The sequence below is a fragment of the Mobula birostris genome, chromosome 6 (genome assembly GCF_030028105.1).
Source record: "Mobula birostris isolate sMobBir1 chromosome 6, sMobBir1.hap1, whole genome shotgun sequence".
In the NCBI taxonomy this organism is placed as follows: Eukaryota; Metazoa; Chordata; class Chondrichthyes; order Myliobatiformes; family Myliobatidae; genus Mobula; species Mobula birostris.
The window spans coordinates 180,229,523-180,247,354 of NC_092375.1; the positions used below are offsets into that span (position 1 = coordinate 180,229,523).

Sequence of the window (17,832 nt, forward strand, 5' to 3'; positions counted from 1 at the left end):
TCAACAGAATAGATGTGGAGAGGATGTTTCCTATGGTGGGAGAGTCTAGGACCAGAAGAGACAGCCTCAGAATAAAGGAGCATCCTCTTAGAATATAGCTGAGGAGGAATTTCTTCAGTCAGAGAGTGGTCAATGTGTGGAATTCATTGCCACAGGTGGCTGGGGAGGCCAAGTCTTGGTTTAACTTTAAGGCAGAGGTCGATTGATTCCTGATTGGTCAGGGCATGAAGGGATACGGGGAGAAGGCAGGAGACCGGGGCTGAGAGGGAAGTGGATTAGCCATGATGAAATGGCAGAGCAGACTCGATGGGCCAAATGGCCTAATTCTGCTCCTGTATCCCATGGCCTTAAGGAATGCCTACAAGAAAATGAATCTCAAGGTCGTACATGGTTGCTTAAGTACTTAGATAATAAATTTAGTATGAACTTTGATACCTACGACCCTCTGAGGAAAAGCTACCCCTTGGGGCCTCTTTTAAATCTTTCCACTTTCATCTTAAATCTGTGTTTTGTACTCTCCTACCCTAGCAAAGACACTGTGACTGTACAGCTTTTCTATGCCCCTCCTGATTTTACACATCTCCATTAAGATCACCCCTCAGCCTCTCACTCTCCAGGAATTAAAAAAAATAGCCCCAGCCAGTTCAATCCCTCCCGTCCCAGTAACATTGCTGTGAATCTTTTTGGCACTCTGTTCAACTGAATCGCATCCTTCCATTAGTTAGGCATCCAGCACTGCCCTCCAACCCGTTCAGCTTTCCAGGTTTCTGCTAACTGCTTCTCTTCTCCCAGCCTCTCCACCCCCGCCCCCCCCTCAAATTATCTGTCACAATTCTAGACAGCAACAATATTAATTACAGGCATATTGTCCTTCAGATCAGATGCTAAATTGAAATAATTTAGCTCAAATCCTTCATGTCAGGCAGGATTAAATCATTCATCTTGCCTTCTCACATCTTGTTATGTAATATTTGCTCACATGCCATAAATTCTCTGCGTTTCCATTTACAAAATATGGGTGGAACTGGTGCTAATGAAGCCAAATATTTAAAAGCTAGGAGTGTGTCAGTCTCAAAAAAAACTTTAACTATGCCATTTCCATGCCAATAAAATGCTCTTGTCTGAACTCGTGTTTTTTTTTAAATGTCTTTTCTCTCAAGGCAAAAGATAAGGGCTGAGAGGAAAAAGGATCAGCCATGATGAAATAGCAGAGGAGACTCGATGGGCCAAATGGCCCAAATCTCCTCCTATATCTTATTGTTTGGTGCTGCAATTTTCTTCCTCGACAGATTCTGACAATCTCCTCTTCATGTCCTGATCTACATATTTCCTGAACTTCATCCATCCCTCAATGTAGAGGGAGCATCTAAAACGTGTAAATGTACAAGAATGGTTTTAAATAAACCTGTGAGAAATGGACAATGCAAGAGGAGAGAATAGGAAAGCAATGTCAAGGCTAAAATGGTATCAACTATGACCCTACTGAATGGTGAGGCAGACTCGAGGCGGTGACTCGTCGACTCCTGCTCCCACTTATGAGAGCACGAGTTGCTTGAAATGGAAGGCAAAGGCATAAAGATGGGGGTGAAAGCATTTGTGATATTGGCTAAACCATCCCCAGAATACTTCAAGGAGATCAATGTCAGAGATATTGCACGGCCTACGGGTTTCCAACTAAGGAAAATGCCGCCGGAGGGGAGGGGAGGGGAGGGGAGCAGAGCTCAGCCCTCTCTGGTGGACAGCCGTTGCAGTATGACATCTCACAAGGAGTACAACAAAATTGTTCATCAATTATAAAAGGTATAGATGGCATGGGTCTCATTCACAGAAAAGTGCAAACAGACACGAGAACTGGGGTTATTCTGATTTGATCTGGGCAATAGTGCTGCTGGGTCAGTGAAGAAAGCGGCCCAAGGCAAAGAGACGGTCCCGTACGTTGAAGGTGGAACTATCTCAAGCAGATCGGCGGCTTCAGGTTCACACTGACTATGAAAAAGTTCTGTACGAAGCCCGAGAGCAGAGCCAGATGAAGGGAAAAGGAGCAGAGGGCAAAGAAATTGATGTGCTCGCCAAATAAAAGAGAAAATAGAAAAAAGTGTGGTAAACATTCGCAGTGCTAAATAGATTCAGTTCTAAATGCCAGTTACTTCCCTGGCAACTCTACAAAGCTAAACCAAACTGTTCTCAACTTGGTGACATATTTCAATTAACTTTTTTGCTCTCTTGTCTATCCCATGATCCAACTTCATTCAAACATAACTCTGTTACCTTCAGTTCACTCCTCATAAATCTCCCTCTTACTTTCATTAGCCCAAGTTCATCCAAAACCCTGCTGTCCAAACAGATAAAGGTTGAAGGGTTCAGTCTAAAACATAGACTGTTTATTCTCTGCTTGATCCGCTGAGCGCGCAAGGTTACAAAGAACCTGATTTTGCCTGAAGAATACCAGGGGAAGATATTAGAACTTGTGAAAAGGTACCAGTGTTTTTTCAAAACTTTGTTTCCTCCAGGAATTCTGGAGTAGCATGTTCCAGTGAGGAAGAGAGACAAGGATGCACATCATTAACATGAGAAATTCCACAGATACAGGAAATCTAAATCTACACACAAAATGCTGGAGGCACTCAGCAGGTCAGGCAGCATCGATGTAAATGAATAAACAGTCAACATTCCAGCCAAGACCCTTTATCGGGACTGGAAAAAGAAGAAAAGGGCAGGGAAAGGGGAAGAAGGGCAGAGGTGATAGGTGAAGCCAGGTGGGTAGGAAAGGTAAAGGGCTGGAGGGGAAGTAATCTGAAAGGAGAGGAGGGTGGATCCTAGGAAAAAGGGAAGGAGGGGACCCATGGGGAGGTGATAGACAGACGAGAAGAGGCAAGAGGCCAGAAGAAATAAGGAGGGGAAGGGAAAAAAAACTTTTTAACAGAAGGAGAAAATAGCATTCATGCCATTAGGTTGTAGACTACCCAGAGGGAATACAAGGTGTTGCTCCTCCACCCTGAGGGTGGCCTCATCATGGCACAAGAGGAGGCCAGGAATCAACACGTCAGAATGGGAATGGGAGATGGAGTGGGGACGTTCAACGAAGGAAGGCAAGTGGTACATTCCAATGAGAAATAAAAATACTGGGACCTTGGATGATGAGAGATGTTGCAAATTTAGATAAAAGAAAATCAATGCAGCTGCCAGGTTTAGGAAGATGAAATCAGGTTGGCCCCGTGAGGTGTTATAGAAGGCATGAAAGAACTCAAACAGGGAATCAAGGGGACCAAATGGCAATGACGTGTGTTTGGCGAGTAGGATTAAGTAATACATGCATTAAAAATAAGAGGGTAACTCAATCACGTACAAAGGAAGGAATTTATGCTTGGAGCCAAAGGAAATGCCCAATGTGTATTGTGTATGGATATTCACCAAGGAGGACATGGAGGATACTAAGATCAGTGCAGGGCAAGCTAATATTCTAGGACATGTTAATATTGAGAAGGAGAAGGAGACGGTGTCACACTCCTTGAAGAACATTAACAGCCCAGAGCCTGATGACATCTACCCTAGGTTAAAGCGAGGAGATGGCTGGGGTACTGACATAGGTCTCTGTATTCCCTAGCTAAAAGATGGGCTTTGTCACATGAACATTAAAACAGAGTAAATGTGTCCTTTGCGTCAACAACCAATACAATCTGAGGTGGTGCTGAGGGCAGCTCGCAAGTGTCACCACACTTCCAGTGCCAACATGACATGCCCACAACTTACAGTCTTTGGAATGTGGGAGCATCTGGAGGAAACCCACAGGGTCACAGGGAGAACGTACAAACTCCTTACAGAAACTCGAGAGAATTAAACTCTGTCTGCTGGCGCTGCAAAACATTATGCTAACCTCTGTGCCAATTGGGCTGTCGAGAACTGAAGAGAAGCCAATATTGTTCTTTTGTTTAAGAGCAACATTGGGGATGGTCCAACAAATCATAGGCTGGTGAGTCTTAACTCACTGGTAGGGAAGCTAGTGGACAGCATTCTAAAGTGAGGGGCGCAAGGGGGAAAGTTTAAAGGAGGAATGTGAGGCAAGACCCTGTCCCTACCCCAGCAACACAGAATGCTAAGCAATTAGAATGTACATAATTCTCTGTAACTTCCACCATCTCCAGTAGGATCCCACCATCAAGCACACCTTTCCCTTCCCACCCTCCACTTTCTGCTTTCCGCAGGGATCACTCCCTATGAGGCTCCCTTGACCAGTCATCCCTCCCCACTGATCTCCCTTCTGGCAATTATTCTTGCAAGTGGAACAGCTGCTACACGTGGCCTTATGCCTCCTCCCTCACTACCATTCAGGGCCCCAAACAATCCTTCCAAATGAGGTGACACTTCACCTGTGAGTCTGTTGACGTCATCTATTGTATCCGGTGGTCTCTCTGTGGCCTCTTCTATATCAGTGAGACCCAACATAGACTGGGAGACCACTTCACCAAGCGCCTATGCTCTGTCCACCAGAAAAAGCAGGATTTCTCAGTAGCCACCCATTTTAATTTCACTTCCCATTCCCCATTCCAATATGTCCATCCATGGCCTCCTCTACTGTTGTGATGAAGCCACAATCAGGTCAAGAGGAGCAACATCTTATATTCCACCTGGGTGGATGGCATGAACACCAAATTCTCCAACTTCCAGTGATGCCACCTTTCTCCTTCTCCATTCCCCATCCCCTTTTCCCTTTCTCACCTCATCTCCTTGCCTGCCCATTGCCTCCCTCTGGTGGTCCTCCCCTTTTTCTTTCTTCCATGGCCTTCTGTCCTCTCCTATTTGATTTCCCCCTTCTCCAGCCCCGTATCTCTTTCACCAATCAACTTCCCAGCTCTTTACTTCACCACTCCCCCTCCTAGTTTCACCAAACACCTCATATTTCTTCCTCCCCTCTCTTCTGACTCCTCATCTTTTTTTTCCCTCCAGTCCAGCTGAAGGGTCTTGGCCCAAAACGTCCACTGTACACTTTTCCAAAGATGCAGCCTGGCCCGCTGAGTTCCTCCAGCATTTTGTGTGTGTTGTGTGGTGAAGGGGAAGCAGGTTACGAATGCAGATACAATGATACTGATTAAGAGGCACATGAACATGCAGGAATGGAAGGATATGGATCATGGATGGGCAGAGGGAATTAACTTAATTTAATATCTGGATCAACAGAGACATGACAGGCCCAAGAACCTGTTTCTTTGCTGTAATGCTCAGAGTCCCATGATGAGTCCAAGGGGTCACAGTTTGAGGATAAAGGCGAAGCCTTTTAGGACTGAAATTAGGAAAAACTTCTTCACACTGAGAGTGGTGAATCTGTGGAATTCTCTGCCACAGGAAACAGTTGAGGCCAGTTCATTGGCTATGTTTAAGAGGGAGTTAGATATGGCCCTTGTGGCTAGGGGGATCAGAGGGTATGGAGGGAAGGCTGGTGCAGGGTTCTGAGTTGGATGATCAGCCATGATCATAATAAATGGCGGTGCAGGCTCGAAGGGCCGAATGGCCCACTCCTGCACCTATTTTCTATGTTTTCTTAAAACCCAAACACTTCTACTAAACTATTGATCACCCGCTCAACTTTCCCAATCTTCAGCTCAGGGATTTGAGAAACTTGTTTTATAATCTCCACATTGAATTTGTGGGTGGTGGGGTGGAGATACCAAGACAATAGTGATCACTGTGACATTAACAGTCTCTAGCAAAGTGGCCCATGCACAGCATTAGTGTAGTGAAACGATGTGGCAAAGATGGCAATTCCACTGCCCACATCTCAATACTTATTTAAGTGCAGATATCTCATTCACTGCTTCTTACTGTGTTTCATAAAAAGGAATTGCTTCCTAAACACCATGGATGAAGTTGGCCTCTAAGAGACCTTCTCTCCACCCCTCTATCTTTTTCATAGCTGTTTCTCCTCTCAATTTTACTTCTTATTTCGTTCTAATAATATATTGGGTGACGTGGTGTCGATATCTCTCTGCCAAAGGAGGTGTAAGGCACTCTTTCCCTCCGTTAGCCTGCAGGTCATCCTTGGGCAAGGTTTAGTACTTGCTTAGCGCTACGTGTGAGCAGCAGGTACATATCATAAGTCTTGGTATGTGACCACTGACGCCAGGCAGCCAATCTCTAAAGAGTATTGACAATGGCTGGGGTCATCCGTCCTGGAAAGACACTGCCCAGTGAAAGGCAATGACAAACCACTTGTGTAGGAAAAAAAATTGCCATGAACAATCATGGTCATGAGACCTTGATCACCCATATCAATACAACATGGCACACAATGACGATGATGGTGATATTGAATTTAAGATACAGATTTGTCCATGGACATACAATGTGTTTAAGGATTAAATTTTCCTTGCAGTGTAACAGACCTCTTAAGGGCATATTATTATTTTGTAATGCTTAAGCCAATTAAATCAAATTATTCAATGTTGACAGTGTCTGTCAAGATTTACGAAAGCTACACAACAATGCAAAGTAAACACAATCAAAATGCAAAGCGAGTCCCAAAGCAGTATTTATCATCTGTCTGCAAAATGAACCCAGATGCTCGTGTCCAAATTAGTTCTAGTTCACCCTCCCTCACAAAATTATACAGACAAAATAAGCTTTATTTGTTACATGTACAGTACTGTGCAAAAGTCATATATTGCTAGGGTGCCCAAAACAATTGCACAGTCCTGTAATAACTTTATGTATTGCACCATATTACTGCTGTAAAAAACACAAATTTCATAACTTATCTAAGTGATGATAAACCTGATTCTGATATGCCTCTCTTGTGGACTGAGAGTGGGAAGGGGGCAGGGAAAGGGGAATCACGGTTGGGAAAAGGGGAAGGGAGAGGGTGAAGGGAGGGAGCAGGAAGCACCAGAGAAACATTCTGTAATGATCAATAAGTAATTTGTTTGGAATCATTTGACCCTGCCTGGTGTCTCAGTACCTACGCCAGCCCCTGTTTAACGTGCAATAAAACATCAGCCGTGCAATAATGAATGGAATTAAATGGTTGAGGTAGGATTCCAACAATACTTACGGCTGGCAGAGCTTGACCAGATCTTGGTCAGTGGTGCCTGGTGGCAGTCCTCTGATGTAAAGGTTTGTCTTACTAAGCTGTTCCCACCCTGCATTATTGCTGCTACTGTTATTGTTGCTGTTCGTGAGGGGACTGGGTGGAGCCATTGGATGTGACGTGGGTGCACAGGGAGTCTGCAAACAGAAAAAAATATATTTTACCTCAAACTTCTATTTACCTATTTATTAAAATCAACAGGCAAATGACATATTTCTTATACTACCAACATATTTGTATGAAGATTCTTAACACTTCATGCAAAGTTTTCATCAATATACAAAAATCCTATATCATATATCCACTGCTGCTAAAATTGAAGTGCATTAATTAAGGGAATACTAAACACCAGAGATTCTGCATATGCTAGAAATCTCCTGCAACACACACACACACACACACACACACACACACACACACACACACACACACACACACACACACACACACACACACACACACAGTGCTAGAGGAACTCAGCAAGTCAGACAGTGTCCATGCAGGGCATTACACAGTTAAAGTTTCAGGTCAAATCCCTGACCGGAACTGTTATGGAATGCAACTTTAAGCCTCCAAGTTTGGTTTGTGATTCAGATGATAGTGTTCAATGCCTTAAAATTCACTTGCACCAAACGTAAAATTTACCTCTCCCCCTCCACCCTGCATTACTCCCATTCAGTTCAAAAGTTCTCCAAAACGCTGGTGAGGCTGCACTTGGAGTATCATGTTCATCTTTGGTCATCCTCCTTAGGAAAGATGTTATTAAACCGGAAAAAGTGCAGAAAATATTTGCAAAGATGTTGCCTGGACTTGAGGGGCTGAGTTACAGGGAGAGGTTAGACAGGCTTGCATGTTTTCTTTGGAGCATAGGGAACTGGGAAGTGATCTTACAGATGAGTATTAAATCATGAAGGGCATTGATAGGGTGAATGCACTCAGTCTTTGTCACAGCTTCGGAAGTCATGATCTAGAGGGTAGAGGTTAAGGGTGAGAGGGGAAACCTTCTGTAGGAAATTGAAGGGCAACCTTTCTCTTACACAAAGGATGATGTCCTTTTGGAATGAGCTGCCATAGGAAGTGGTTAAGGCAGGTGAAATAACAGTTGGTCATGTTACATAGAATGGAAAGGTTTCGAATGGGATTAGCTTGCATGGGGCACCTTGGGCAGCATAATGCCCCTACCGCCAATTCTGTGCTGTGTAACTATGACTCTCAAAACTCATTCTCAATTGCACATGTAAAATGGCATTTGTTGGCTAAGTTAGATAGCTCCAGAATTAATGAGGGCAACATACCGATTTCCTACTTTCGGTTCATTGTTATAAATTCCACATCAAACTAGCACCAACTACTTTAGTGCCGGCAAGTCGTAGGATCAGTTCAACCTCACTCTCATCTCCTCAAGTTCACCTGTACCTTACAAAGTGTATGCACATTGGGAAGATCTGGCTCCTTATTTTGAAACATGTGTAATGCCCTAGGAAAGGTTTCACTGTTAAAGTAATGGTTTCCCTGCAGCAGCAGTGTTTAGGTTATGACTAGAGATAACGGGGGTTTTGGAATATGCGGCATCCAATGAGGGGAGGTTTTTCTTTCTTGTGTGCCTTGAGTGAGAGATTTGTGGGTTTTTGGTTGCTGGAAGATGGAGAGAGAGGATGTCAGAATGGAGAGGTTGTAGTCTGCAGGCCTGAGTGGACTTGGAATGGGGTCAAGAGTCAACAACGCCCAGGAAAAAAGTAAATAAATAAATCGATGGAGGACTAATGGACAGGAAACCGTGAGCTCCAACATGCACATTAGGCTGTTTCATTAAAATGGGCCCTTTTCTTTTTGTTTTCTTTACTAATCTCTAGTTAAACTAAGAATTATAAAACTAAGTCATTTAATTGCATATGGTGCATTGTTTGGTATTTCTTGGTATTGATTTGTAATGGAAGAATACATCACACAGCATCCACACCAACAAGATTTCACCAGTTTGGCGGGGGCAGTGACTGCCTCCCCCTAGCCTACACAGCCGCTGAACCTGGGCGTTACAAATGCTTATATATATACACACACACACACCACTCTTTTGCGTGAAGTTGCCATTGGACCTCCAGACATACTGAGAAGATATTCAGAAAGGGAAGTTTGAGATAAACTGCAACAGTCAATTCCCAGAGACTTGGTTCAGCACATGATGATGCTTAGTGAATGAATCTTCAATCTTACTGCACAAAGCACCACATTTCCATCACACAGCTAACAACATTCTTTAGGCTTTTAACAGATCAACAGAAAAGTATAGGAGCAGAATTAGGCCATTTGGCCCATCGAGTCTGCTCTACCATTCCTGTCAATGTGAAAACAAATTTCTACAAATTGGTCTAAATTTATCACAATTATTAAACACTAAATAATTGATCGCATAAGCATTCACCCCCTTCAAGTCAGTATTTAGTAGCTGCATCTTTGGTAGCAATTACAGCCTTGAGTCTGTGTGGATAGGTCTCTAACAGCTTTGCAAATCCAGAGACTGCAATTTTCCCCCAATTTTCTTTGCAAAACTGTTCATGCTCTGTCAGTTTGCATGGGGATCATGAGTGAACAGTCCATTTCAAGTCCAGCCCCAAATTCTCAACTGGATTCTGACTTGGCCAGTCCTTGGACATTAACCTTGTTGTTTTTAAGCCATTCCTGTGTAGTTTTGGTTTTCCACCGGGTTATCGCCTTGCTGGAAAACAAATCTTTTCCCAAGTTGCAGTTCTCTCACTGACTACATCAGGCTTTCCTCCAGGATTTTGCTGCATCCATTTTACTCTCAATCTTCACGAGCCTTCCAGGGCCTGCTATAGTGAAGCATCCCCACAGCATGATGCAGCCACCGCCATGCTTCACGGTAGGGATGGTGTGCTTTAGATGATGTGTGGTGTTTGGCGTATGCCAAACATAGCATTTAGTCTGATGGCCAAAAAGCTCAATTTTGGTTTCATCAGACCACAGTGCCTTCTTGCGGCTGACTTCAAAGTATCCCATGTGCCTTATGGCAATCTCGAGCTGAGATTTCATATGAGTTTCCACCTCCCCCTCCCCCTCAACAGCAGCTTTCTCTTTGCCAGTCTCCCATAAAGCAGTGACTGGTGAAGCCACTGAGTCAATATTGTTGTATGCACAGTCTTTCCCATCTCAGACACTGAAGTTTGTAGCTCTTCCAGAGTTGTCATAGGTCTGTTAGTGGCTTCCCTCACTAGTCCCTTTCTTGCATGGTCACTCAGTCTTTGGGGACAATGTATTCTAGGCAGGTTTACAACTGTGCCATATTCTTTCCATTTCTTAAATGATTGACTTAACTGTACACTAAGGGATACGCAGTGACTTGGAAATTTTCTTGTATCTATCTTTTGGTGCTTTTCAATAACCTTTTTACGAGTTGCTTGGAGTGTTCTTTTGTCTTCATTGTGTAGTTTTTGCCAGCATACTGACTCACCAGCAGTTGGGCCTTCCAGATACAGGTGTATTTTTACTGCAATCAATTGAAACACCTTGACTGCTCACAGTGATCTCCATTTAACTATTTTGTGGTCTCTAAAACTAATTGGCTGTTCCAGTGATGATTTGGTATGTTATATTAAAGGGGGGGGGGGAAGGTAGTGAATAATTCTTCAATCACTTGTTTTGGGTTTTATATTTGTAATTAATTTAGATCTCTTTGTAGAGATCTCTTTTCACTTTGACATGAAAGTCTTTTTCTGTTGATCAGTGCCAAAAAACCTAAACTAAATCCACTGTAATTCAATATTGTAAAACAATAAAATATGAAATCCTCCCAGGAGGGGTGAATACTTTTTATAAGCACTGTATATACATTGTAATTCACTGTTGTTATTATGTCTTGCATTGCTGCAGCAAAAACACATTTCAGGACATAAGCCCATGACATTAAATCCGATTCTGATTCAAGATCATTATATGCCATGTCATATGACATAGGGAATCATGGTCTCATAACCATGATTGTTCTTGGCATTTATTCCACAGAATTGGTTTGCCATTGCCTTCTTCAGAGCAGTGGCTTTACAAGACAGATGACCCCAGCCATTATCAATATCCTTCAGAGATTGTCTGCCTGGTGATCGCCAAACCAGGACTTGTGCTGTGCAGCAACTGCTCTTGCAGCCATCCACCACCTGCTCCCATGGCTTCCTGTGACCCTGATCAGGGTGGGGGGAGGGAGGTGCTAAGCACACTGCCCAAGGGTGACCCGCAGCCTAGCAGAGGGAAGGAGCACCTTGCACCTTCTTTGGTAGGGACGTACATCCACCTTGTCAGATGTGTACACGTGGAGTTGAGCTTATCTTTATCTGTTCTTGTAAACACTACCTCACTATTCCATTCACTTTATTCATTTCTGTAGCTTATCGGAATTTGTTTTGCCTTGCACTGTAGTGCTGCTGCAAAACAACACATTTCACAACATGTCAGTCATTCTTCAAGACAAAAACTGCATGAACAATGGATGAATGGACATGATGTGTCACAGGATGTGGGTAGAAAAGCTTCTGAGGATTTCAGACGTAAAAAGAGTAAAATGAGGGAAGCTGACAGTAAGTGTTTTGCAGTTGTGCAATCTAAAAATTGTGAAGTCATGGATGTGGTCTTCAAATTCAAGTTCAGTATCCTTTACCCATTCACGCGTAATATGGCTAAACAAAACGTCAATCCTCTGTGGCCAAGGTGCAAAACACAGTACATATGCTCACACACAGCAGATATAGTTACATTCCAGCGCACACAGTCACAAAATAATACTATCACCAGTCTCTGAGTGGCATGGCCTAAAGATTGATGGTGCATGGAATGTTGGCTTGGAGCCACGTTTCCGTAAAAATCAGTACACAGCAGTACATCATCTCATTCTACGTCAGTAGCCTTTAACTGAGGACGGATTTGAGTGTGCTGCCACACTTCTCCCTCACTGCTTTCAACATATCCACCCCGGGGTTGTTGTAACAGGTGAGGACTTGGTCCATACAATAAGCCGAAGCTAAATAGGTCCTTTGCTACCGGTTTCGCTAATGGTCAGGACTTACAGTATTTTGTTTTATTTAATGGCAAACAGAGTCTTGTGATCATAAAACAAACACTTGTACCATCTGTTAAACCCGGACAGGGTAGGGTGAAGTTGGCCACCATCTTACCGGAAGGATAATTGGACAGCTGAGGCAGGGCCCAAACTGGAACATGTCACAAAGTCTAAGTTACATACAATATATTAGATCAGATAAGTTGTACACCGTCAAGTTCTGATCAAATTTAACATCAAGGCTATAAATAGCTTGGGTTCAATTTTTTTACCATTTGCCACACAGAGGGATGAAAGTGGTTGCTAGGAAACAAAGGTTCTCATAGGTACTGCATACAGGTCACAGTAATAGTTAGTTCAGATTCATTTATTTATCATAAGTACACTCAGTGGCCACTTTATTAGGTACCTTCTGAACTTAATATATTGACCGCTAAGTGTATGTTTGTTGTCTTCTGCTGCCATAGCCCAACCACTTCAAGGTTTGACACGTTGTGCATTCAGCAATGTTCTTCTGCACACCACTATTGTAGCGCGTGGCAATGCTACCGTCCTGTCAGCTTGAACCAGTCTAACCATTCTCTTCTGACCCCTCTCATTAACAAGGTGCTTTTGCCCACAGAATTCCCACTCACAGGACTTTTTTTTTTTTCTTTTTCACACCATTCTCTGGAAATTCTAGAGACTGTTGTGCGTGAAAATCCCAGGAGATCAGGAGCTTCTGAGCTGCTCCAACCACTCCATCTGGCACCAACAACAATCATTAAATGGTCACAGTTACGTAGATCACATTTCTTCCCCATTCTGATATTGAATCTGAACAAGTGAACCTCTTCATCATGTCTGCATTCTTTTATACATCGAGTTGCTGCACACGATTAGCTGATTAGATCTGTGCATTAATGAACAGGTGGAGTGAAAGTGACCACTGAGAGTATATTGAGAGGGCACTGAGTGTACAGGGAAATGCACTGATTGATTGTATTCACACCCAACACAAACCCAAGGATATGACAGGGGGGTGACGTACGTTTTATAGTTTATACTCTGCCACTGACTTTTTTTGGAACTCTCTTGCTCTCTGTCTCGCTCGTGGTCACTCTCTCTCTCTCGAGCTTGCTTTCCTACTCTTGCTCTCGCTCGCATTTGCTTCCTCACTCTCACTCGTGTTCACTCTCTCGTGCTTGCTTTCTCGCTCTTACTCTCTCTCGCGCTTGCTTTCTCGCTCTTACTTTCTCACTCTCTCTCGCGCACATGCACGCTTGCTTTCCTCGCTCTCGTGCTCTCTCTCATGGTCTCTCACGCGCCTGCTTCCTCGCTCTTGCTCTCTCTCATGGTCGCTCTCACTCGCGCTCGCTCTCTTGCGCTTGCTTTCTTGCTCTCGCTCACTCTCACTCGCGCTCACTCTCTTGCTCTTGCGCTTGCTCTCTCACGCGCTCTCAAAAAAAAAAAAAAAAAAAAATCAATTTCCGGGACATTGTATATAATTTGCGGGCATCAGGTAGCCGCTATTAATATGCGGGAGACTCCCGGAACTTCCGGGAGAGGTGGGATGTCTGCCCTGGGGATTTGTCCTCAGCACCTACTGACTCAACCACCAGAGAGTGCTGTGGACCTTCACCTGTGGAGTGTTCCCACCTGGGCTCCGACCACCAGTTTCTGACCCTGTCCTCAAATGCCCCCAATCCCCTGACAGTTTTGTACAGAGCACCTTCTCAAGAAAAGTGATGAAAGGAATCTGATAAGCTGCACAGCACACGTTAGTTCTGTCTGGATTTTGCCTGTAATGGAGGTCAGATGCCAGCATACTGTGCCCAGGAGTGGTTCATGGTGATGCATTGCTGAGGAGTATTAATATGCTTTCATTCTGGCACTTTACCGAAATGAGTTTGTGGAACTTCATTAAAAGCTAAAGCAGAGTGGTTTGGGTTTTAATATAAGCGAAATAAATGTTTTTGATTTGGTCCAAGTGTCTTTTAGAATCATAGAAAAGCACAGCACAGAAACAGGCCCTATGACCTATCTTGTCATTGCCAAAATGTTTAAACTGCCTAGTCCCATTGACATGCACCCAGACTATAGTCCTCCATAACTGTCCCATCCATATACCTATCTAAACTTCTCTTAAATGTTGAAATCAAAATCACATCCACCATTTGTGCTGGTAGCTCGTTCCACACTCTCGCCACCCTCTGGGTGTGGAACTTCAGGTTGTCAACTTTTATTTGTTTTCTAGTGGTATGCATTTCAACTCAAAGTGATCCAAGATATGGAGTCAGTGAATAGGCCACCGGGGTCAAAGGTCATAATTGTGAAGACAAGTTCTACTGTGGAAAGATTAAATTAAAAAGGCAGGATTTGATCAGAATTTGTAATAGCATAAGGTTATAAAGGTGACGGAAATCAAGTCTAGGTCATTGATTAAAAGCAGCATACACCAAGGTGGACCAAGAGTGAACCTTGAAAGTGAATAGGATTTACATTTTGGTGCTTTCCAAAACAAAAATATTTGCACTGATGCACCTGATTAGATGATAGTCTTCGTATGGATGAGTTGCAAAACAGAAAAGAAAGCATATTCAATGGTTTGTTTATAAACTCCAAAATTAGCTTTGATATTGCTGTGATAGTGATGTACAAATTCCGACCAGAGAAACTTGGTCAAAGGGCATTTATAAGGAAAGACATCCCAATTTGCGTAGTCCGGAGGAAGCAATTCTGAGAGGCTAGACTTGAAAACACGAGTATAGAGATGAAATAGATGGAGAATAAGGGTAATATGAGAAATGCAAAAAGGTGTGAAGGTATTTTTCTTGCATTTTCTTTTGATATAGAAGATGGCCCTTCGATCCATTAAGCCAATGCCAGCTTTCAGAGTATAAAATCATTTCTCCGCATTTCCTTGTAGTCCATTTCCTCATATGCTCATCAGTAACCCATGTTCCCACTTTCCTGATTCTCCAACTACCCTTCTGTAAAAGAGACAACTTAATCAACATACCAATCAAGTCTTTGCTATTTGGGAGAAAAGCAGAGCATCCAGAGGAAAACCATGTGGTTACAGGAAATCTGGGCTGCCATCGTGGAGGGATCTCTTTAGCCAGAGGGTGGCGAATCTGTTGCCACAGGCAGTATGGAGGCCAAGTCACTGGGTATATTTAAGGTTGATGTTGACAGACTCTTGGTTAGTTAGGATCTGAGGGGCTATGGGGAGAAGGCAGGAGATTGGGACTGACAGGGAAATCTATCCATATGTGACATTTAAGTTTCACAGTTCCAACAAATTAGAAAAGCTCTTTTACATCCACTGCGCATTCGGGGCTATGAGCCAATGAGCTTTTCTGCCGATTATCGGCATGAACATGAAAAAAAAATCAGGGAGACTTTGGAAGAGAATGCAAGTTTAAAATTGCATTAGTAATCCAATATTTGGAATTACACATCAATATGAACATTTTTGTCATATTTAAATCATTGGCTCAGTTTGATCATGTGTCATATTTGGCTTCAATTTGGGAATTCTTCATTATGAGACAAACATTTTCTCAAAGCTGTCACCAAATAATTGATCAAGCCTGTTAAATATGACATTGCTCCCATCTTTAGCTTCTACCTCACCACTTCATTGCAGATGTTCACTTGTGGCAAGACCACCATCTTTCAAGGAAACATTCTACAACAGTGCCCTGGCAACGGTGCTAATGGCACAAAATTCGTGTAGCCTCGTCCTGTGAAAGACAAGGTAGTCTGTTAATAGTGTGTAATGCTTTTTTGGGTGATGTGGCTTTTGTAGTTGAATAACCTTGAAAGCTATGAGATGGAGGAGTGAGACTTCAAGTCATGGTAATGCACTAGGCTAAGGTGGAGAATATGAAGCTTAGCTTGCAATTCTAATTGAATCTGCTTTTTAGGTATGTACGGGTGGAGATACATCTCTACCAAAGGAGGTGGAAGCCACTTGTTTCCTCCACTATCCTGTAGGTCACCCTTGGGTAAGGCGTAGCACCTGCTTAGCTTCCACCCCCCCCCCCCGATCAGGGTCACATGAAGCCATAGGAGCAGGTGATGCATATCACAAGTCCTGACTATGCGACCACTGATGCCAGGCAGACAATCTCTGAAGAGTATTGATAATGGCTGGGGTCACCCATCTTGTAAAGACACTGCCCAGAAGGTGGTAATGGCAAACCGCTTCTGTAGAAAAATTTGCCAGGAACAATCGTGGTTGTGTACACCATGATCACCCATGTAATTATGACATGGCAGATAAAGAAGATGACATTAAAACACCAAAACATACGGTGAAATGCATCAGATCAATGGGGGCAGCCCACAAGTTTTGCAATGCTTCTTACATCAACATAGCATGCCCACCACTTTAATAACCAATCCCACCCAAGCAGCTTTAGAGTGACAGCTCTCAGTCTCTGCCCATTTGCTGGGGGTAGAAATACAGCCAAGTGATCAGACTTGCCCAAGAGTGGGCATGGGTTGGCATGGCAGGTATCCTCAAAGGAGGTGTAGCAGTGATCAAGTGTGTTGGCTCCCCTCTGATTCCACATATGACGTGTTGCTGGTACAGTGCCTTGAAAAAGTATTTAGCCCTCACACATATTTTCACATTTCACTGTCTCATTTTCTAAACTTAAATGAAGTCAGTTTTGTGAGCTAATCGTCAAAAGATTGTGAATCATAATAAATCACAATTTACTGAAAACTAAAAAACAAAATTGTGAGGCTGAAGAAGTATTCATCCCCTTCGTAATTACTTTCCTCGGATACGATACTGTATATTACCTTGCCAACTCACCAAGTTTGTTGATGTAGGAAACTGGAGGATCACCTGTTTTCAATGAATTCATAAGAATAAATACTCCCTCTCTCTGTAAGGTCAAACAGTATGGCAGATTTTCATCAGACCAAACCAAAACGAAGGCAGAAGAGCATTCAAGAAAAGTCAGGGAGATGATAATAGAGAAGCACAAATCTGGGGAAGGATACAAGATTATCTCAAAGGCACTGAGCATACCTTGGAGCTCACAGCAGTCCATCAGGAAAAAGTGGAAAACATATGAAAGCACAGCCACACTGCCTAGGTCAAGCCACTCCTCTGAACTTGGTTGCCAGAGAAGAATGGCACTTGTAAGAGAGGCTACTGTGATGGTAACAGTCACTGAGTGAGCTGCAGATGTCAGTGGCTGTAACTGGAGATGAAGTTCATGACTCCATAATCTCCAAGGCCTCGTACAGAAAGGGTACTTATGGAAGAGTGGGAAGGAAGAACCACTAGCTTAAGGAGTATATTCTTGCTCATAAAGACTTTGCAAAGTGTCACTTAGAGGATACCGTAAAGATGTGGAAGAAGGTCTTATGGTCAGATGACATAAAAGTGGAACCTTTTGGCCTCCACACAAAGCAGTATGTGTGGCATAAATCTAATACTGTGCATCGTCCACGTAACATTATCTGAGAGAGGGGGTTCAACCAAGTATTGAGCAAAGGGAGACATACTTTTGAACTACTGTCATTTCAGTTTTTGCATTTTTATTTTTTCATTTGGGCTCTACTGTGCAAGAGCATATGATTCACAAATAAAAATTTGTAGTTAACTTGATCGAAATCCATAGTTGTAATGAAATGTTGACTGTTTACTCTTCTCCATGGATGCTGCCTGACCTGCTGAGTTCCT

General features: G+C 43.2%; 1 protein-coding gene across 3 annotated transcripts in view; it reads right to left on the reverse strand.

Annotated features, from left to right (window-relative positions):
• The window catches only part of LOC140199625 (RNA-binding motif, single-stranded-interacting protein 1-like), a 215,447-nt gene that overhangs the window by 126,626 nt on the left and 70,989 nt on the right, over positions 1 to 17,832 (reverse strand). For all 3 annotated transcript variants that reach the window (XM_072262018.1, XM_072262017.1, XM_072262019.1), the window contains exon 2: positions 7,043 to 7,215. In XM_072262018.1, the coding sequence (XP_072118119.1) occupies positions 7,043 to 7,215 (173 nt within the window). The remainder of the gene's footprint in view (positions 1 to 7,042; positions 7,216 to 17,832) is intronic.